A 24,269-nucleotide genomic window follows, 5' to 3' on the forward strand; every position below is an offset into this window, starting at 1 on the left:
CAGTTACAAATGAGAAAAAGTCAGTTGAAAAACGCTGAATCAGACTGTTATTGAAAAAGTAACAGTCTGACTAAAATCTTCGAAATCAAATTGTCATTGTTTTTCAACATCTGAGGATGTTAAAACCTATTGTGTCATCTGGGGAAAACAGTAAAGAAAGCGTAAAAATATAATTTTTAGAAAATTTTGTTTAAACTGTCGCCTAAGAGTTGGAAAAATCTGGAAATTTCTGCAAAATGTGACAAATCAAGCCGTATCTTTAGGTAGCCATGGATGAACCTATATATCCCGCAAGCAATCAACCAAACTTGGCATGTGATGCCACCAATATTAATTGATTGAAATCAACTGGCATAAGTCGACACAAAATCAAGTTTTTTTGACCTTGTATTGAGTTGACTGGCTCCCTCTCTATTCATTTGATTGTCACTTCTCGTGTTCATCCTCATGTCATACTGAGCGGGAAACCTTTCCATCTGTGGGGCGCCCATGTACAAATCCGGGTCTTTTTCCGTCTTTGTAATTGGCTTGGTGTACGCACTGCGGCCTTTGCCTTGATTCCTTACTTTGTCCTGTGCGTTAAATACAAAAAATTTCAATCACTAATCGCTCGTTATCCTCATGCCGTGTGATGAAAACTTTATTTAACTATTGTTTTCATTCATAAAATATGAAAAAAATGTACTACGATCTTAGTGGCAAAACCATTTGAAAACAGCAGGGAAGATTGGCAGATTCAGTTAAGCAGTAGCCTGCTAAACCACCGCAGATTTCGTATCAAAGATGCAGTAAAGCGCACTGGCATTTAGCTGGAGGCGAGTAAAATGAAAATATTGTGGAATAAACATACGAGACTTGCTAAGAGTTGAGAAACATTGTTGAGCCGAATCTGAATACAAATTCTTTGAGCGATATGAAATGAAAACAAAAATAGTAGCTCGGAAAAATGACTTTGACAATGCCCTATTAGTATTTGTTCTAAAACGAAAAACAAGCAGAGTAAAAAGTAATAACTTTGTCTGAAAATTGATAGGGTATGTACTATGTATGCAGGTTGTTTAAAATTTGCAAAATAAATGGTGAAAATGAAATGTGTTCTGCAACTAAGAATTGTAACACGAACTGACATATATATAGAGGAAATTTATCAAGAATGTCAGAAAAATATACATAATATAATCTAAAAAGTATCAGTTAACAATGATAGCAAAAATAGGCACTGCTTCAAAGTGACTCAATTCAAGACAATAAAACAAACTGTAAGAGTTTTAAATGCAATTTCCGTTGAGTATTTAACAATATCAAAGTCCAATCTATTGTAAACATTGTTTATTCCTGCAAGTTGACAAATCCTAATACTTCAAATCTAAGATACAAGAAACAAGCAAAAGCAATTCGAAACAAGGCCGATGGCGATGAGTTTCAAGAATGACTGATGCTCCAGTCAGTTTGGCAGAGATAAAGGAAATGATAGCAGTGCAATGATGAGTAGACAGGATATCAACAATCCAACAACTTCCTTTAACTTTGTTTGTCAAACTATTCAATAAAGTGGCAGGCAAAGTGACTGGGAGCTCCATACTTAAAATAGTTGTAGACAGAACTAATATTAAAGCCGTGCCAAGAAACAGTAGTTTACTACCGAGGCTGTGAACTTGTGGAAACCATGAGTCTATTAATTTGACCGGTCCGAAGTTTGACACAATTTCCCTCATAAATCAGTGATCTCAAATATTAAGAGAAAACACAAATAATGGACACTGAAAGCTTGGAACATAACAGATAATCACTATTGATGTAACGAAAAATCCAACATGGAATCGTAAAAAAATTATAGCAATATAAAAATAGTAAAACGGAAAAACAAGCCAGTTTCTGGGAGATTATTTTGATGCAAATCAAAAGAGTAGTCTGTAATAACTACTGGTTAAACACTAAACAGAAACCATCAAGGCCACAAGTCTAACTCCATAGCCTTGTTTGCTGTAATAAAGTCGGGTCATTGCCCATAAGTAAACGTTACACCAAACAGCTTCAACTAACCACATCCAAGAACAATGCAGATTACATCATAGCGACCACTTTCTCTCACATAAACAGCAACGCAAATATGTGCATAGTTGAGTTAAGGTATCGCAGGAAAGTTATGCAAGTTAACGCGAAACTAAACATTGTAATATATAGTAGACTTTCACACAAGCTCAAAACACAACCAGGCATGAGCCAGGTTAGTCAAACCAACATTTGAAAAGTTCAAACGACTATTTTCTGTTGTAGAAGAAGAAGAAATCAAGCCAGTAGTTATGACCATCTGCGATGGTAAGCAGCTAGTTATATAGCAACCAACCAACAATCTAGCCCTAAAAATACTAATAGTAGGTGGCCGTGTGCTTTTGCCAGAAAGCTACAAAGATGTAGGTTTAAATTCAAAGCAAAATTATTTCCGAAACAGCAGAGTTTGAAACTGTGTCTTTTCACGTTCACATATTGTACCTGTACGGCAACGAAACATGGATAGAGAGTAAACTGGCTATTCTGAGAAAAACGGAAAGCGCAATGGTGAAAGCAATGCGTGGAGTAAAAACTAGAAGGGAGAAAAAGACTGAAGAAGCGTTGGATATGCTAGAGATGAAGGAGACAATTGAACAACTTGCCAGGGCAAACGGAGTAAGATGGTATGGACATATATTAAGGAGGGAGAAAAGAAGCTTTTATCGAAAAGCGTTGACTTTGAAGGTAGATGGAAAGAGGAAACGGGGACGTCCACAAAAAACATGGAAGGTAGGAACAGGTGAAGAAAGAGACAGATCAAGGCGGACTAAAGGAAAACGATGCGATGGACAGAACGAGATGGAGAATAGGAGCAATCGCTGCAAGGAAAGAATCGGCCACTCCCACTAGTGGGGACAAAACCGAATTTGGATGATGATGAATGATGATGTAACATCAACAATTCAACAAGCAAGGGCGCTGTTTGCACAAATATTATATTCCTAAAATGTGTAATTTAATTTCTTTGCTGTTAACGTAGCCTGATACCAGAAGTGTTTTATTATACAAGACTGTATAATGTACATACATTTGTATCATGTATGTATACATATCACAATAACATATATATCTGACCTTCCAGTATTTCTTCAGTCCATGTTCAGGTAAGCTTTTAGGATCTTTCTTGAGGTGATCCCGTACACGACGAATCTTCTTGAAGCTGCATCCAGTGACCCAGTGGACAAGATTTTGACAGAAACTGTTCTGGCCGTCTAGAGACGCTGCAGTTTATAAAACGTATTTGATGAAATGTTAATGAAGGCGATTGCGTCACTTGGAGGTGAATCCGGCCACCCTCGGTAACGGGGACATCACCGGATTAAAACTGTACTATTAAACTACTACTTAATGTTATGGGAAAAAATGACATTAGTAAAGTATTAGGCAGGCAAAATCTGTTCTTTTTAAATTATGTAATTGTGAATGTAATATAAAAAACAGAATTTTGATACATGAGTATATACTTAAGACTAGTCAATGCTGGGCGATTTGCATATCTCATCTTCTGATACCATCAAGTTATTGACATGAACAAATAGTTTGAAAGGAAATAAATAAATCACTACACCAAAGACAGAAGTTATTCACTGGTGCTCTGTCAGGTAGAATGATAAAATTAAAATCGGCTTTGTAAAACAAATCTAACATTTTGGAAGAAAGCAATTTAAAAGTCCGCAAACTTAAAAAGGTACAATTTATATTTATTGTAAAATTTACTTACAACAATAAAAACATTTAATTTCAAATGCACAAAAAGTAAAAAAAAAAACATAACTCTCCACATTAAATTTGAAATTGATAGAAATTAAAGACAGACACTCGGCCAAATGAGTAGTCGGCCAACGCATAACTTTATTCCAAAAAACAGAACACTACCCGGTAGTACAGAGTGGCTACTGGCTACCAATCGGTTTTCTTTCCAAATTATTCCATATATATACATTGGAATAATTCCATATACATTGGCCTTAACTTAATAGCTGGAATTTCACATTTTACGGCAACAAGAAAACATGCCTAAATATCACACTGAAAACATTAAAAATCTATACTGCTGTAAGCGAGTTTATGATATGTGATATGCAATTCAAACAAGATTGCAAAAAAAATTGCAGAGGTACATCGATTTTTGTCATGTCCAAGCTAAAGTAGGTGATTGAAGGTTTATAATAAGTGAAAGAAAGGCAAAGAAGCTAATCTTCATGTCTACCTTCAAGCACATCATTAAACACCTCGCTCGCAGGACAACAGAATGCTATCGGTAAGTGTTAAACCGACGACTTTTCGAAAATAAACCACACGCTTTCATCACTCAAACACGCAGCCAAGTGTACACAGCACAAGCTGTGACAAAGTCTACCTGATTCAAGCAAAACTTCAGCTACAATTTCTTGTGCTACTCGTTGCCCGCTTCCTTCAAGCCTCTTCCGCCATTGGACGATCTTATCGAAATGCTGCTTCACCAACCAACTGATGCAATTGCGGCAGCAGCACTGGCTCTGCAAGCACACAAGGGGATGTTGCTATATCGCAGTTACGACATCTCGGAAAGACAGCAGAGTAAAAGAAGTAGACTGGACCGTACAGGAGACAAAGTAACGTTTTGCTTTAGACATTCACTCAACATAACAAACATGCAAACTACAAAACGCTAAATGAATCACAATGCAACAATCTATGACAATGATCGATCTGTTCATCTTCTCGAATGCTTTATCTTTTCAAAGGGGTAACTTCAAGGAGGACAATAACGACATGTGTGTTCTACAACCAAATATTCAATATAAGCTACCGGATGATGAGTGTCTAATTTACTTTCTAGTGTAGAAAGTGAAAGCTTCCCGGTCAGTCTTCAATGCACATTTTCATGACCCATCTTCGCACCACCGCGTGTGACATTGATGTTCCATGGGGTCCATTTTTTATTTGTTCAGCGTGAAGTACGATCGCAATCTTCCAGCTTTCCTTAGCCGAGATTTGCGACCACGTGATGAAGTAAGAGAGGCAACCAAATTAAATATGTATGGATATAGGATAGCGTAGCTGACTGTATACGTTTTTATAGTATCAAGTCGCCAACGTTCCAGCATCATCAAGCCTGATCCAAGTCAAGTATCCACCTCCACTGTCGCTGCCCAGATTGGGGTCATCACAAACCGATCAAAGTTGTCTACCTCATCAACGTAGCATCAGCGACACATCGAACAGGGTCTTTCCAAGTATGCAGAATCTCCTCTAGCAACATAGACGGAGTTGCAACCTGGTAAAATCCCAGCTTTCATGTCAAGTCCATGACTACGACAGTTATACTCCATGAGTAGCGTGAAATGACGGAGTGGTCATGTGACCAGACACAGTCTTGTTGAATGTTGAAGTTCAATACTTCAACTTGAAGGTCTTGAGGAAGAAGCCTGTCAAGCCAACACACACTGCATAGTAGCCAACTCATACAGTGACTTTGATGCTGGTTGCGGAGTAGCTGCGTCTTCTTGCAAACACTTTATGTTACAGTTTATAGCAAAATAAATGTGCTACAGATTAAAATGTTCACTTGTGTAAAGACAATCATATGCTTAAGATGGAGAAACTGGTGTCATGCTGCATTGCAGTTTCTTTACCTAAAGGCATTTTACCAAAACGTTGTAGTTTGAACATACTTCAACCTACACAGGTTAGATTTTGACGCAATGGAGTAGGTGTCGGCCAGCAACAGCACTTGAGGAAAAAAAATAAGAAAAATCGCAACACATAAAACTAATGCATTATTCATGCCATACAATCTGATTATGCATAATTAAAGATACAAGCCGCGATTTTAGCACATGCTGTCTTGACGTTGAAAATATTGTACTCATACAAAAATGACACCGGTTAAAATGAAATGATTGTGCAGTTTTAAATAAACGACAGCATAAAGGCAGATAAGCATTGAAACAACTATGCAATTACCAAATAGAAAAATGTATAGGGTATCAAAAATCACTATCGCAGTTTATAAACGACCTATTTCGCAACGACATTGCCTTAGCCTCAGCCATGTTAAATTTGTGGGGAAAGCATTTGATCTTAAAATTTCTTAACCAAACGTTAAAGTTAGGGTACTGAAATTAAGTAAGCGATCACCGTTAGCTACTTAGCTAGTAAACACTCATTCTCATAAACACTAAGCGTGGCAACGGAAAATGCAATTGCAAAAGAGAATTTCCAAACAATCACAGAAAACTACTCACTGCACTCTGTTGGCTATTTGCCATTTCTTGCAGCTGATGAAGCGAAATCAGGTTCCTTGGGACTTTGGACGCGCGTTCGGCTTTGTTGGTGGCAACAAGACGAGAGGTTTTCTGTCAAACAATTTCTAGCTATAAACCCACCCTTTTTACATCGGGAATTTAGATCACGTATGCAGACGTTGAATTAATGTAAAAAGAGCGGGTGTTACAAGCTGAATTTAACTGTCTAGAAGTATCTTCAGAACTATGTCAGGTTTTTTAAATTGTGATCTAAACGTTTAGAATTTAACTTCAAAATAATAAAATTATTACAAAATTATAAAAACTACTTAAGTCGACGCTTTTCTGTTTAAATCAAGCAGTGTCTAAATAGGGAACTGTTTGCATGAAACAGCAAAAAAACTTAAAACTTCATTGACAAGCTGTTATTATGAAGTACCGTAGATAAAAGTTGAAAAGCACAATATAAAGCTGAGAATATATCACCTGAGGATTGGTTCTGAGCTTCTTGTATAAAAAGTTGATGGAATATCCGAGTAGCTTCTGCGCTGCTTTTTCACAAAGCGAATACTCCTGTCGCAGCTTGCCGCGCTTCTCCAGCACATAGTCCTCATACTTCTTGGAGCGCTTCCGACCATTCCCGAGACCAATCATTCCCCTGCTTATCACACAAGCAACAACAACAAACACTTCAGTACCGCTCAAATAGTTTGCATGTCGTTATTTATAACACGTCACTATTTCTTAAACGATGCGACAAAAAAATGCCATATTAATTTTATTAAATTACTCAATAAAGCATGTCTCGTATACAAAATGGTACTAAAACCAATGAACCGGTACTAAAAATAGATGACACTGTCAAGTTTAAAAATTACAATGACAATTACAATCTTTTTAGTGACATCACTAAAAAGTGAAATGCTGCTAACTGCAGTCTAATCATGAATAAAATATCAAACTTAGAAAGAAGAATTAACTGTATGGTCACAATACGCACATTATTATAATGATTATACAACTATAATAACAACAAAAACATCTCAACATAATCCTCGCAAACCTAAGCTCTTTCAGGGGCTTTCCGTCTGCTCCTTCACTTGTGACGTAGCATTTTTCCTTTTTCAGATCAGCAGCACGATGCAATATCTCGAGCAGTTCTTGAGTGCGATTAATTTGGGTCTGAGTAATGGCAGCCCGATCACTGGCGGCAATTGCATTGTCGTCTCTGCAGAAAGTCAAATTCTTTTAATCAACCATAATTGAAGGTTATAAATATTAAGTCTTCAATAAAATGAAGCAATCGCCAACTTCAAAAGCAAATCAAACTTAAGAGCCGCGCGTTGTCTTTGCAAGTTGTAAAATAATGTGATCCGTTTGCTGCTTCTTCAGTCAGCAGGCTCACACAATTTCAAACACTTCTGCGAAGTGCAAGGGACAACCAACTGATGATGAAAAAGGTTGAACTGTTTCAGCTGAACGGTTTTGAGCGCACAAATCGAGATCGTGAGTAGGCATAACTATAAATAAACTTGACGTGGGTTTAATCGCAAAATACTTTTTGACCTGTTAAAAACCTTAGTCTCATTATAATGGTGATGATTTTCACACTAAAGTCAGTTAGGAAGGAACACACTTGAAGCGTGCAACAACTGGTCAGTCGTGACACTCGACCACTAATTCCCAAATGCACAAATTGATAGATTAAATACAAATAGACATATTGCAGAACCACCAATCAGTAACGGGGTAATTAGATTGGCAATGTAATTGATTACGTACATTACGATTGCTTGTCTATTTCACGATAACAATTACTTAAAATTTTTAAACTCATAAAGGCTCTTCTGCTACTAGATTAGTCTGACCAAACTGCCTGCTTAAAGCGGCGACTGTTTTATATCGATAGGTGTATTGCTAATAAGATTATCATCAGTATATCAACCTCAATATTTTTAACAAAGAATGGGTTTTGCTGCTTACTTTACTTTCATACGTAAAGTCGCGAGTGTTGCTTTAAGTTTAAGCAAAATGCAGTTTTTGAAACTGTGAAAACTACGACTTGCTAATTCTGCAAGTACTATTTGAAATGGGCTTCACACATGGCTTCACACCAAATCAGAATCGAAAAAATATCTCATTCACACTCAAGCCACTACATGCTTTTGGCTTTTCGTGTTTATTTTAAGGTTGTGTGGCCTAGGGACAGTACATTACGGGACGCACAACTCCGTTGTTCCGCCAACATTAGAAGGGTCAATTGCCAATTAGACATTTTTTGCGCTTTGCTGCTGACTTGCTTTCAAATAAAAACCTTAAATTATTTTAAAACTAACTTCACTCTTCTTATATAACCCACAAAAAGTTGTCAATAAAAAAGTGTAACTCTTCAGCAGATCTAGCTTCGCATCCCTATGGTCTACAAATCCTAGTGTGGCCATGCTAGCTACAAATACGTGTTTACCGTTCTACGCAAGTAATTATTCATAAACTCTTCAAGGTTTTGCCGCCTTTTCTCATTGACGTGCTGATACTGTATACTGTTGCTAATACTGTACCTTCTTTTTATCTCGTGCGCGTTAATAACAAAAAAGAAATTGATGTGACATGATGTGATGTTCTTGTTAAGGCATTCAATTTAGATTATATGAAAACAAGCAATCCTTACATATGATTGCTTCAACTCCATGTCTGAAAGCCACACTCGTAATTTATTTAAACATCTATTCTATGCCATGCCATGCGACTTACTTGTCTTTTACGAGATTAATCCGTAAGTTAGGATTATCCTTCCAATTAACTCCAGCTAGAATATATTTTCTAATGCACCCGCAAGGTTTCCCGTAAGTCACACAGCACTGTAGATCGCAGGCTAAAAACAAATAATAAAGAAAAAGGAAAAATTACTAAACTTTCATTGAACTTACAATAGACTGCAGTTATGGTAACTACTTTGGGGTGAGACCACTTTTTTATAATAACCAAAGTCACAATAACTCAAATTGTAATAGTATCACACAAGGGTTGATACGGCAAAGTGCAAGATATGTAAAAGCACGGAAATCCTTTAAGGAAAACTTAGGAAAGTTTTCGCCACAAAAATTCATTGATAATTCAAATTTTGCTACACAGGTAGACACTGGCATGCCGCCATTCTACAAGAACTGTTTAAGTGTTTAATGCAGGTTTTAAACCTTTTCTGTTTAGTTTTATAGGTTAGTGATGCAAAGTGAACCCTCTGTCAAGGTACGTATGTAATGTAATTTTCCATCAACGCGTACAGCCGTACACATAAAATTTGATACAGTACCAGGTAATGTTAGACATAGAAGGCAAAGATTAAAAAATAACCAAATCTGCAAACTGATTTTCAAACATCCACAGTCGAAAACAAGAGGCAGGTAGGTAGTTCCATAGCCTACTCAGTTACTGAGCTTTGGGGAATGAGAAAATAAGATTCTCATCACACTAGGCCTTAGGCACTAACGAGAGTAGGATAGCCAGTTTCACTCGGCCACCTTTCCTTTAGCAACTACTTTTTTCCTTTAGCAAACTACAACTTTACCCACCCAATTTATTGCATGAGGCCAAGAAACAAGTACAAAATTAACTTTTGCACTTGTGCATTGATTGGTGTATCCAGGTTTTATGCAAGTGAATAAAGATTTTTAAAAAATGGAAAAAAAAATTGACAGGATTCTCTGGGTCAGTGTCCTACTGCCGTCATGGCAATGTACATGGAATGTCACCACTTGGCCATGTAGGTAATGTGACACTGTGACAGCCACACTGATGATATTCTCAGAATGGAAATAAAAGAATCGGCTAACCCTACCCTTCAAGATTTCATTGAATTTCAATAAAACTTTTTTCACAGGCCATTGGATTAAATTGTTACATTATGGGCATGAGCATTGAGCATAGTGTTAAAGCTACTCAGAAAAACAAAACATGAATTTCCTGATAAAGAGTTTTCAAATCAGCCACACACATGTCATACTAACATACCATACTGCATCAAAGCATTTATTTCTCAGTTCAATGGATCAATATTACTGACTACTTAATTCAGGTGAACATTCAAACTTATTAGAATGTACAACATAGGTCCTAGGTTATAGTGCCAACGGGTCTGCTACTATTCGGCGAGTCCGATTCGGCGAGTCCGATTCGACTAGTCCGATTCGGCGAGTTCCCTATTCGGCGAGAGCCCTTTTCGGCGAGTGGCCTATTCGGCGAAGTTTTGAAATTTTTGAAAGGAAATTATCGGGTACCGTAGCCTAATTATAATTGCCGTTTTTACATCGTTTTAACGTCGCTAAACGTTGAAATCGTGCAGAAAGGAATAAAAATAAAATGTTTGAACTATTAAATTAAAATGCGTCATGTCAGTTCGGTTGGTTTTATTTCTGACCATCATATGAAAAACAATACACGTCAACATAGCAAAGGTAGAAGCGACAAAACGCGAACGTTAAAACGTGCTTGAATTCGTCATGTCAGTTCAGTTGTTTTTCTTTCTGATCATGATATCAAAAACAATACGTCAACATAGCAAAGGTGTAGAAAAAGGTAGAAGCGACAAAACGCGAACGTTAAAACGTGCTTGTGACCGAAGTAAGTTATTGAGTTGAAAGAAATTTGGCACGGTCGCAACACTTTCAGAAAAATTTAAGATATGAAGGAAAAATAAAACAAAGAAAATGTTACAAAAAAAATAAAATAGATCATGTTTATGTCTATAAGTTAGTACTTTTGAATAGTTAAAATGATTAGTTTGGACCAACAAATGTGTGGCCTACAGCTTGGATTGAAAGGAAATTATCGGGTACCGTAGCCTAGTTATCCCGACCAGCAAAAAATTGTTCCAAGAACACAGTTCATTTTTACATTGTAGTAACAGAATGAAAAGGCTAAACAAATGTGTGGGCAGTGTGGTCTATCGTGTTAACGTCGCTAAACGTTGAAATCGTGTAGAAAAGGGAGCTTTTGCTGACTAGGATACGTTTGAAACTGAGAAACATTCACAGAAGCCCTACGATTTGTTCCAAGAACCCATTTAGCATAACATTTCATTTGTACATTGATTCAACGTCTGAATACATTATCTTAAAAATGCAACGTATCGTAGGGCTTCTGTGAATGTTTCTCAGTTTCAACGTATCCTAGTCAGCAAAAGCACCCTTTTCTACACGATTTCAACGTTTAGCGACGTTAAAACGATAGGCCACACATTTGGTTAGCCTTTTCATTCTGTTACTACAATGTAAAAATAAACTGTTAGGCTAACTGGGTTCTTGGAACAAATTTTTGCTGGTCGGTATAACTAGGCTACGGTAGCCTACCCGATAATTTCCTTTCAATCTAAGCTGTAGGAGTGTAGGTCACACATTTGTTGATCCAAAGTCCAGTGGTTCCCAAACTTTTTTGAGCGCGACCCAAATATGAGTTTGGTGAACATCTCGCGACCCAAGACGCAGAAAATCTGTATAAACAATTTCAGCAGTCTATACTGTTTTTGCAATATTTGCCTGCTTCTTCTTCTCTCGTTTGACTTGTAGTAGCTTAGATTGGCAATACCTCATCGTGTAGCCATGATACGGTAGTTGGGTCCGGTTGTCAAATACGGTACCAATGTTTCCACTTGGAGGCCGTAAGACGGGACATTCGTGGAATATGTGTAGCATTGTTTGTTCTACCGCTCCGCAGACACATATCGGCGTATTGTGCAACCCCCACCTAAACAGATTAGCTCCAGTGCAGCCAACGTCACATCTGATCCTGTTCAATGTGACCCATGCCTTTCTTGAGAGGTCTGCTCCAGGAGGGATGGAGAGTGCTGGTATAACTGAAAACTGGGGAGGGATATGTGGCAGCTCGTTCCAATCCTGGGCCCATGTCTCCATGCAGCTGAAGTTCTTATCCACAAGCGGTGTAGCATATCGATGAAATGGTTGATGACAGGCGTTGAAGCCTGACTGGTCCATATCTTTGGGAGTGACTGTGGAGAAGGTGTTGAGGATCGAGTCTTGCATGCAAAGCCAGTTTGTGAGAGGTTTCTTCCCTAGGACATGAGCAGGAGAAATGCCAGCCAAAGTTGGTAGATAAGCAGTAGGTGTGGGGCGGAGACAGCCAGTGATGATGCGCAAGGTGTCGTTAATGCATACATCCATCTTTTTTGTGTTTCTGCTACGGTTCCACACAGCTGTGGCATATTTGGCTGAGCTGTAGACCAAGGCTAGTGCACTTGTACGCAAGGTTGATGCTCGGGCTCCCCATCCTGTTCCTGCAAGGCTTCTCAAGAAGTTATTTCTCGAGGTAACCTTGGCACGGAGTGACTCCATGTGGGGTCTGTAGGTCAACTGCCGGTCAAGTTTTACTCCAAGGTAAGTTGGGTTTGCAGTATAATATGGTAAAGGATTTCCGTTTAGCGAGACAGACATTTGACACTGGGATTCCCGATTATTTAAATGCCTGCTATAAACAAGACACAGACAACCAGTTGTAGAGTGGTGTAGCCTACTGTAGCTCGTCTTGCTCAGAGAGTAAGTAAAAGTGCTGGATTCGTTGTAGAGTCAAACCGGTTTGGCTTCAGTGCCTCTTCTTGGTGCTTAAAAATAGCCTACGCACATTTTTTTGCACATGTCGGATGTCTCTTCTTGTTCTTCTTTGTATTCGTTTGACAACATTTTATAACACAGCCTACGTAGCGGCTTCCCTGCAACCAGGGTCGCAGATAAAAATTAACTTCAAATTAAAAAAATAGTTCAGAAATCTTAAATTGTCAACTCAGAGAGTAATCTACGTTTAACGTGATTTGTTGAAGGAAGTGACTTGAATGCCGGTAAAACTGTTGGCCATAATTGATTGATAGAAGAGAAGCCAAATAAAAGTGTAGGATGCAATGATACTGTCGATGTTGGGATTAAAACAACTCAATAGAAGAAAAAAAAGTTTCTTTATAAATTAATTTACAACAGTCCTATTTTGGCAGATTTAGACCGTCTCTGCACGACCCATTTTCTGACCCTTCGCGACCCATGTTTGGGTCGCGACCCATACTTTGGGAACCACTGATCCAAACTAATCATTTTAACCATAGGCGCCTAAGCCGTGGGGGCCAGGCCCCCACGCATATTTCCGCGTGGGAGCAACTTTTTATGCGGCATTGATACATAAAACAATAGATGAACTAGCGATCGGCAGCAGGAAAACATTTTTAAATACAAACCGCAACAGCTTCGCAGTAAATAATCACTAGAAGGAGTAGCGATGCTACAATCCCATCCCAGACAAAAAAATGACTGATTTTGCTGCTTGTGACATAGCAAAATCTACCATTTTGCGTCGATTCAATGTCATCAGATGTTGAATGCACCCAAAAACAACATAATTTGCTACGTTGACGCAGCGTGCGTTTAACTTAATGCGCTTGCAAACAGCCTCCTGTCGCTTTCGAAAGTCGAAACCTCTGCAGAGAATTGTCGCGGCAGTGAATCGGTTGCTGTGAAAATGAACTTGAAGTCTCGGCCCGAGGTTACCACTAACCAACGTAACAAGGGCTGGTACAAACCGCACTGCCCACAGTCGCACAAGCGGCATAATCAATACAACAACAGACTCGCGCAAACTGCATGGCGCACACACGTCCGTTGCCATAGAAACCCGATCAAAGGCGGGGAATATGCGCATCTTTTATTGTTTCATCTGCAACACGAAAACGGGCGTATTACAGCGAATTGAAACTTGAAAGCTGGTCAGCGATAAGTTGCGATATTGTAGTGAAAAGGGAGCAATGTAAAGTCGAAAACTTAATCAAACGTCTCTCTGTAACTATTTTTCAAGGGCTATTTACGGATGTCAGCAACTTTTAAATTTATTAAAGGTGACGTGCTGTTGAATTGATATAAACATGAATGATTTTGCTTTCAACAGGTATATTTTCAAGCATATGATCAAGTTAGTATTTTCATTCCATTTACAGTTTCTTTTAGTAAACCTTTTCGTCTCTTGTTTCATGCTAATAAATCTAGTTCGTTGCTAAACTGTATGTTGCGCTTAGCTTAAAGAGTCGCAGTCCATCAACCGCTAGCCAACGCAGACGCATAGCATGTGTTTTGGTCGAGCTTTGTTTATAATAATTAATGGTAGGTCGAACGTAGCCATAACTCCGAGTGTGGCAATAAAAGCAATCCTAGTGTGACGACATAATTACGTCATCCATCTGCGTGACATTTCGCTGAATTTACGTTGCTGCTGATGAAACACGCTTTCGCCCCCACGGCCAAAAAAATAGTTAGGCGCCTATGATTTTAACTATTCAAAAGTACTAACTTATAGACATAAACATTATTTTTTTTGTAACATTTTCTTTGTTTTATTTTTCCCTCATATCTTAAATTTTTTTGAAGGTGATGCAACCTTGCCAAATTTCTTTCAACTCAATAACTTACTTCGGTCACAAGCACGTTTTAACGTTCGCGTTTTGTCGCTTCTACCTTTTTCTACACCTTTGCTATGTTGACGTGAATTGTCGCTTCTACCTTTGCTATGTTGACGTGTATTGTTTTTCATATGATGGTCAGAAATAAAAACAACTGAACTGACATGACGAATTTTAATTTAATTAATAGTTCAAACATTTTATTTTTATTCCTTTCTGCACGATTTCAACGTTTAGCGATGTTAAAACGATGTAAAAACGGACCCGATAATTTCCTTTTAAAAATGTCAAAAACTCGCCGAATAGGGCACTCGCCGAAAAGGGCTCTCGCCGAATAGGGAACTCGCCGAATCGGACTAGTCGAATCGGACTCGCCGAATCGGACTCGCCGAAACGGGACTCGCCGAATCGGACTCGCCGAAACGGGCCATTCCGAGTGCCAACATATATACTACATAGTACATAGGCTACTAAAAGTCACAATAAAAATATATACATGCATTACTAAATGTCGAAAAAGGATTCACCTGAAGGATCATTGAGCAAAGTAGAAAAATGCAGGGCAAATAATTCTTGTACTCGACCATGTAATCTCAACATTTCCATGTCACCTTTGCTTTCAGACTTGACAGAACCACCAGCAGATCTAGATTTTCCTTTTCGGACTCCTGTAGCTCCAGGCAGTAAGCCATCAGCTGAAATTTACAATAAATATTAACCAAATTATACTTTCTTCAAACACTTGTCAACACAACTTCGGCATATGTGCTGACAAGTGATCAAACAAACATTTGTGCTGACAAGTAATTAGTAATACTATAAATATAACAAAAAAATAACATAACATTTCAATATTCATAACACAATATTTGAATATATATATACATATATATATAACCTGACAAAAGACAATGTATTTGAATGCTGATACTAGCATCTAGGCTTCCAGATTCTTGAGAAAAAGAATGTGGTGTTTGACCTTGTAGCTGGTCTCACTTACATTTGAATCTTTATTTCTTGAAGTGCTTAAATTTTCATACTAATAATACTATACGAGAAATGTCATGTGCATTGTGCAATATGCAACCGCCAATGCAGATCCAATAAACTGAACCAGTATGAATTAAGCAGGACACTTTAACATAAATTAAATGTGACACTGCATGTGTACAATTGTACATCAGCAACAGAGTAAATATGAAGGCTACTTCCCTACTTGCAAGCTATTGGTATAATGCTGCTAGAAAAACATTTAAGGGTTGAATGCACCAATAGCAAATTTTAAAGCAGATAATTACGTTAACCATTTGTTAATTCAGTATTCATTAATCATTATGTTCAATAGTTCTAATAATTGGATTATAGTCAGTGTAGAAAAAAGTAATAATAAGCTGCTTAATCGGCCGATTTGCTTGACCTCAAATGTGCAAAAGCTATATAAAATGGGTCTGCTACTATTCGGTGAGTCCGATTCGGTGAGTCCGATTCGGTGAGTCTGATTCGGTGAGTTCCTAACTTCTAACCCCTAACCTTAACTCCTAACCCCTAACCCTAAAACGGCAATGATAATTAGGCTATGGTACCTGATAATTTAAAAAAAAAATTGAAAAAATCCCCCGTTAAGGGATCGAACTCACCGAATCGGACTAACCGAATCGGACTCACCGAATCGGACTCACCGAAACGGGCCATTCCGATATAAAATAGCCTACTGGAGTACTGGTCAATGGAGACTACTGATTGTTCTCGAAATGGCCCCTTTCGGTGAGTCCGATTCGGTGAGTCCGATCTCTTAATGGGGGATTTTTTTCAATTTTTTTTTTTAAATTATCGTGTACTGTAGCCTAATTATCATTGCCGTTTTAGGGTTAGGGGTTAGAGGTTAGGAACTCACCGAATCGGACTCACCAAATCGGACTCACCGAATAGTAACAGACCCGATTGTTCTCTAGTTATACAGGAACAAAACAAAATATTGCTTGTAACTGAAATGCAGTATAGGAAAAATGCTGTAGAAAAAATATTCCCAACAAATTACCAACCACTATTGTATGTAATGGATTCAGTGGGAATCTACAATAAATATTATATACATTCATTTTCAAACACCATTAAAGAAAAAAAAATTAATCAAGATTAAAAATTGTGTTGCATACAACTGTCTTATCAAATTCTTATCAAAAAGCACGGAAATCCTTTAAGAAAAACTTAGGAAAGTTTTTGCCACAAAAATTCATTGATAATTCAAATTTTGCTACACAGGTAGACACTGGCATGCCGCCATTCTACAAGAACTGTTTAAGTGTTTAATGCAGGTTTTAAACCTTTTCTGTTTATTTTTATAGGTTAGTGATGCAAAGTGAACCCTCTGTCAAGGTACGTATGTAATGTAATTTTCCATCAACGCGTACACATAAAATTTGATACAGTACCAGGTAATGTTAGACATAGAAGGCAAAGATTAAAAAATAACCAAATCTGCAAACTGATTTTCAAACATCCACAGTCGAAAACAAGAGGCAGGTAGGTAGTTCCATAGCCTACTCAGTTACTGAGCTTTGGGGAATGAGAAAATAAGATTCTCATCACACTAGGTCTTAGGCACTAACGAGAGTAGGATAGCCAGTTTCACTCGGCCACCTTTCCTTTAGCAACTACTTTTTTCCTTTAGCAAACTACAACTTTACCCACCCAATTTATTGCATGAGGCCAAGAAACAAGTACAAAATTAACTTTTGCACTTGTGCATTGCATTGATTGGTGTATCCAGGCTTTATGCAAGTGAATAAAGATTTTTAAAAAATGGAAAAAAAATTGACAGGATTCTCTGGGTCAGTGTCCTACTGCCGTCATGGCAATGTACATGGAATGTCAACAAAACAAAATATTGCTTGTAACTGAAATGCAGTATATATAGGAAAAATGCTGTAGAAAAAATATTCCCGACAAATTACCAACCACTATTGTATGTAATGGATTCAGTGGGAATCTACAATAAATATACATTCATTTTCAAACACCATTAAAGAAAAAAAAATTAATCAAGTTTAAAAATTGTGTTGCATACAACTGTCTTATCACAGTTTGTCGTATCCAGGCTTACACCTGGTGGTTGAAGATTTAGATTAAGTGGACGGGAAGGCAACGAAGCCAATCTTCATGTCCACCTTCGTCCTTCAGGCATGCCTTTAAGTGTCCTGCCAAAGACACAGCCACATGCTATTGAGCGGTGTCGAACTGGCGTCCTTTCGGCTGCCGTTCCATGGCTTTCACCACTCAGCTATGCAGCCGACATAAAAAAAAACAAAAAAACTTATCACAGTGATAGCTTTGCCTACATCATCAAGTGTAATGACTTACTTTCATCATGCTGTACAGACAGATCATTATGAGCATTTATGCTTTGAAGGTCTGCTGATGACTGCCCTGGTTGCATACTCTGATGTCCAGGAAGTATCCCCAGCAGATTTGAACCTCCTGGCATCATCAATAATCCTCTCACATTGCTTGTATCCATGCAGGTGTTTTGATTAAAACGATGTATTCAAATTAAAATAGGTGGACCAGAAAAGTTATCACATTGTTGCTTATTAAAACTTACAACAAGCTGAAAGCAATTTTACATGGTCATACAGAACAGACATATCAAGTTGTTTTTACAATTGTTATTAAGAAATTAACTACCTGATTGTTTACCATAGAACAGACATATCACTTAGCTTAGCTATTATTTCTAAAAACTAGAATCACGTTTTATTTGAATTTGCCAGTATTTTTAGTGAAAATTAATGGCACGGCCTAATACACGGAGCACATCTTCTAGGTGCAGACAGTTTGGTGCCTGTCAAATAGGTGCACAGTTGCACTCACTGTGGCGTCAGGATATTTAGGTGCGGTGGCTGGTCATTTAGGTGCTATTCCCAGTAAAGTCTATTTGATTAGATGCTTGATGCAGGCCTCGGAATTTACAGCAGACACGCGGACACCGAACATGTCCGCCGTCACAGCATGTGATGTCCGCAAAAAGTACCATCTAGATCGTTCATATTTGTCCGCCGAGAAATAACACAGTACTAGTGATACAAATCGTCATTGCATAGCATGAACAATTGTTGCGAGAATATAATTTTCCATGCATTCTAGTGCTTATCTAGAAAATGTTAATACTGTATCTAGAGATGTACCGATATATCGGTATCGGTGACCTCCACCCGGACGGCACAGCTGCAAGGGGCAATTGATAAGTTCAGACGCCCACCATTCTGCAGCTCAACATAGAAGGCTACACAACAAGCAGGACCATAGTTGTGGAGCAGCTTGCCCATACCAACCGGGCACTCGTCATCCTCCTCCAGGGGGTCTGCTACTATTCGGTGAGTCCGATTCAGTGAGTCCGATTCAGTGAGTCCGATTCGGTGAGTTACTAACTTCTAACCCCTAACCCAAACCCTTAACCCCTAACCCTAAAACGGCAATGATAATTAGGCTATGGTACCCGATAATTAAAAAAAAGAAATTGAAAAAATCCCTCGTTAAGGGATCGGACTCACCGAATCGGACTAACCGAATCGGACTCACCGAATCGGACTCACCGAAACGGGCCATTCCGTCCTCCAGGAGACCCACTGCACTTTTGCAGATAGGCTAGCTATTCCCAACTACACGCTAGCCGGGTCTACCTTAAGCAGGAAGCACGGCATTGCCACGTTTGTGCATGAGAGCCTGAAGTGGACATTTGTCGACCAATCTCCAACTGATGCAGAGATTGAGTGGGTGTGCATATGTATCTCAGACTACAACATTGTCAACATCTACAAGCCCCCACCCTCGCAAATGTTGTCACCATCCCTTCCAACGTTCCCCTCCCCCAGTCTCTACGCTGGCGACTTCAACTGCCAGCACATTGACTGGGGCTACAACAACACAAGCAGCGACGGAGAATTGCTGGCTGACTGGGCCTCTACAAACCATCTTGCCCTCCTATTCAATCCAAAGGAACGAGCCAGTTACCACTCTGGCCGCTGGGGAACAGGGACAAACCCTGACTTGGCCTTCGCGAGTGTCGACAGCTCTCTTACAGACAGACGTGTGTTTGAGAAGTTCCCGCGGTCCCAACACCGGCCATCCCTCATCATCGCCCCAAAACTTGTGGCTCCTGTCCCGAGTTCACCGGTGAAGCGATGGAACTTCAAAAAAGCCGATTGGAATCAATACAGCCTCTTGACAATGAGTCTACTGCAAAGTTACCACCACCTGAAACATGCAATGCAGACGAGGCATACCAGGACATCTGCAATGCCCAGGGTTGCCACTTTAAAAAGTTACATTTTATTATGAATTTATGACAAAATGGAATGAAAATTTATGCCTATTTTTTATGATTTTATCCCAAATTTTATGCTAACCGCCGAAAATTGATGCTTTAGTTAGGGGATCTTTCAGAGCATTTGCACACTGCTCTCATACCTTGCGGTTTTCTTGATAAATGAAAATTTTTCTGCTTCGGAAGGAAGTTTAAGAAATTCTGCTTTAGGTTGGTATATTGTTCTAATATACGCACTGCAACATATTTCATCGATAACCATCTAGTTTCAGTGTGATGAGTGACATAGTGTGCTGCAATATCGGTTACATCTGCCATTCGATTATAGTCCTCACGCGTTGCACTGGACAACTTCAAAAAGAATGCAGGTTGTGATGTGTGAAAAAAAGGTATCAATATCAAACTAACAACTCCTTTTCGAAAAGCTGTGTGAACTGGAGTGTGCAGATTCCAACGTTAAGCATGGTAGTTTGCAACGTTTCTTCCAAATATACCTTTAGTTTTCATTCAAAACTTAAAATTACATTTGGCCCATCCATTCCAAAAGAAGATCACTGTTGCAATGGCCCAGAAACAATGAACCACAATAATAAGCATTAACAATTTCATTTTGTTTGTAACTCCAATAGCCTACTGCACATAATCGCCGTATTTCTTTTTGACTTGAGAAGCTGTTGTTTCATCAAATTTGAAAGAGAATGGTGTGTGGTGCACATCATAAATCTATCTGCTTTAAGAAAAGGAGCAATGTCGAACTGAATGTTATATTTAACTTTTGTTTTAGCTTGTCCATAGTTTTGTGCAATTACTGAATCCGGAAATATTAGTTGAACCTCTTACCATCAGGATTAGCACTCAAAAACGAGTAATTATACTGAACAAAATGCAATGCCTGAAGAATCTCGGCATTAACCACTTCGTCTTCCTAAACAAGAATTTCTGGCTTTGCTGCAGAAAGCTCTACTGTGCTATTGCCAGCAAAAACAAAAGTGCGTTGCAATGATGCGGAATGTGAAATTTAACTTTTGCGTGAGATTTAACTTTTGCAACACCACTGCCATCAATCCTAACCGTTTGTTTTTAACATTGCTTACAAAACGCTTGGTAGGCCTATACATCATTCTTCACATGATCAATCCATAGTAAGTACCATCCCAGGAAAATTGAAACTTAGGTTTACCATTTAAGTTATTTTGGCAGCCGATTGTAGCATCGAAAAGACAGCGATAGACACGTGTTTCGCCCATGAGGCTGGGCTCATCAGTATCGCACCGTATTCTTGCCACTTGAGTAATCGACCGCCGCTTTACCAGTCAGTTTAACTCTTATCTTTGTGGAAAGAAAGAGCCAACAAAACCAGCAGGTGCCAGGGGTAGGTCAATGTGAAGTCAATGGTCAATGTTCAATGTTTCTTCACATTAGGTTTACCAATTATCCTTACTCTAAATAATTTCTGAGACAAAAGTGCACAAAAATAAATCATTTTGCCGCATCCAATTAGCACAGGAACCGAAATACTAGGAAATTGATATTGTGCAGTTGTGTGAGTTACGGCAAGAAGGGGTTCAGGGAAGTTTAAATTTCTGGTGCTCCTGTGCTGATTGGATAAACATGGTTAGTCTTGAATACATAGTGATAAAACTACTATCCTTCCACAATCAAGTTAGTTAAATAGTTATCAACTGTCGTACAACAAATCAGACCAAGTCTACAAACAGTCTGACATATTACAGTATATCCACAACCAATTAGTTAAACCATGCAGTTAGCTGCAGTAATCATTTTTGTTGTCGTTGCAGATAAACAAACATGCAAAGAATGATGCTTTTTTTAATGTGTTTATAACAGATTGGCAGTTGAAACAACAATCAAACAAAAGTTTAAAAAATATTTAGCGTCATATAATTATTGGAATACCATGATTTTTAAAAAATTTATGACTTTTTATGATGAAGTATGATTTTTATGATTTTTTTATGCTACACGGTGTTTTTGGAAGGATTTTATGATTTTTTATGATTTTATGCCGTGTGGCAACCCTGAATGCCATAATAATTGCGGCAAAGGCCACAATACCACGTTACCATTGGACCAGCTATACACCATGCTGGGACTCTGAGTGTGAAGCTCTCTATCGCTCCTACCTAAACGCCACCCCGGGTACTGCTTCTAACACAGCCGCCACCAGACTACTTGAGCGGCTGGACGCAAAGAAGCTTGAGCGATGGAATGAAGCCGTCCAAACCATCGACTTCTCACTCAAGCCGCAAAGCATGGAGCATCATTAACAACCTCACTGGGTGCTCAGCAAACTCCCCTCGCCAGTGCCACGTTTCTGCAAATGCCATCGCTTCCCAGCTAGTGCAGAACGGGGTCTACAAGACAAAGAACCGCGTGACATCCGCCTTGATCCAAGGAAGTGTCTGCCTTGTGGCGAGTGGTAACACCACAAGCAGAAACAATCTCTGGGGATTTCACTCCAGAGGAATTCGCCACCGCCCTCCGCCTAGTGAAACCACACAAGTCTCCAGGGCCGGATAAGATCTGCCCTGAGCTTGTGCTCCATGCAAGCCTAAAAGCAGCCGGCGGCCATGGCCGCTAAGTAGTGCTTGAATGACCGCCAGTGCTACCTCCTCAGTTGGCCAAGTTTGGCCGCTGGTTTCTTCGAGCTAATTATTTAATTTTGCAATAGAATGATCGTTAATTAGCTGTCGAAAATATCTAGTATCAAAGAGTGACACAGAATTAGGTCAGCGCGTCCATGGCTAAGTCTTGTTTGTAATTCCCGACATTTATTTTAACAAAGTGTTAATCCGAAGTGCTAATTTACATCGGCTGGCAATATTGTCGTTTTTATGTCGATTCAATGTTGTCGGACATTAAATCCTTGTTAAAAACGAGAACTACCCAGACAACAAAATTTGTCATTTTTACCCTGATTGAACGACTGTAAACGTAGAATCAATGTAAAAATGACGGATTTTGTTGTCTGGGTAGGTTAGTTGACATCCGAGAGGAAAACACGTGTCTTTATCAGAGTTGAGAAATGTTTCCGCTGTTGGTTAGTGACTTCACACACTCAATGGTGACATCATAACGGTATAAATGGTCAGGTTTGATGAAAGGCGGTATTCGGTAATGCAGTTGAAACAATTTAGTGTCGTTAGATGGTCCCGCAATACCGGATTACAATCCCGATAAAGCAGTTATTGCGTGGTACAACGATTCTACAGCAGGACGTCGCTCAGACTTCAACAACACTACGTGTTCATTTTGGCCTTGTTGCAAGTTTAATTTTATTTACTTGTGCAATCGTTATTTGTATTTTGGCCTCCAAGCACGCAGATTTGGAATGGCTGCCGGAAAAAAACACGAGTTTTAAGGCCTGTCCATGCTGGCCCTGCCCTCAAGTCCTGGTTACGTAGATTCCTCTCTTCCAGCCTGCACCACCTCACAATTCCAAATATCTGGAGAAGAGCTCTAGTAGTTGCGATCCCTAAGCCTCACAAGCCACCAGAGGACCCAAGGAGTTATCGTCCGATATCCCTCCTCTGCGTTCCTTTCAAAATCCTCGAAAGGCTGATCTATGCCCGCGTGAACCCAATCATTGACCCGCTCCTTCCAAAAGAGCAAGCTGGGTTTCGGCGTGAAAAATCCACTGTAGATCAGGTCACACTGTTGACCCAAGACATCGAGGACTGCTTTGAGGCAAAAAAGAAGGCCGCGCTGTCTTTCTAGATCTCACAGCTGCCAACGATACTGTATGGCATCGCGGCCTTACCTACAAGCTGCTTTGCCTGCTTCCTGACCGACATATGGTCCATATGATTATGGAACTTGTCAGGAATCGAAGCTTCACCCTCACCACCGGCAATCCACAGCGAAGCAAACTGAGACGCCTGAAAAACGGCGTCCCACAGGGATCGGTCCTGGCTCCACTTCTTTTCAACATCTACGGTCTACACCCACGACCTGCCAACCACGGTCTCCACAAAATACGCTTATGCGGACGATCTGGCAATTCTCCACTCCACAAAGTCGTGGGAAAATCTAGAAGACACCTTGAGCCAGGACATGCAAACCATCTCAGCTTATCTCCAGAACTGGCGACTGAAACTCAGCAAAACCAAAACTGTGGCGGCAGCTCCCACCTACACAATCGGGAAGCTGATCGTGATCTACATGTCCACAACAACGGAAAACCTCTGTCCTTCTGCCCCGA

The 24,269-nt window shown here is 39.3% G+C and overlaps 1 protein-coding gene across 1 annotated transcript in view; it reads right to left on the minus strand.

The window, feature by feature from the left end:
• The window catches only part of LOC145764327 (uncharacterized), a 41,840-nt gene that overhangs the window by 10,030 nt on the left and 7,541 nt on the right, over window positions 1-24,269 (minus strand). The window contains exons 3-10 of the mRNA XM_082575945.1: window positions 15,252-15,419; window positions 9,033-9,153; window positions 7,345-7,509; window positions 6,768-6,939; window positions 6,282-6,392; window positions 4,412-4,550; window positions 3,127-3,272; window positions 364-572 (exon numbers count right to left, since the gene is read on the minus strand). Coding sequence (XP_082432071.1) covers window positions 364-572; window positions 3,127-3,272; window positions 4,412-4,550; window positions 6,282-6,392; window positions 6,768-6,939; window positions 7,345-7,509; window positions 9,033-9,153; window positions 15,252-15,419 — 1,231 coding nt within the window. The remainder of the gene's footprint in view (window positions 1-363; window positions 573-3,126; window positions 3,273-4,411; window positions 4,551-6,281; window positions 6,393-6,767; window positions 6,940-7,344; window positions 7,510-9,032; window positions 9,154-15,251; window positions 15,420-24,269) is intronic.

This window comes from Aplidium turbinatum, chromosome 2 (assembly GCF_918807975.1).
Source record: "Aplidium turbinatum chromosome 2, kaAplTurb1.1, whole genome shotgun sequence".
NCBI lineage: Eukaryota > Metazoa > Chordata > Ascidiacea > Aplousobranchia > Polyclinidae > Aplidium > Aplidium turbinatum.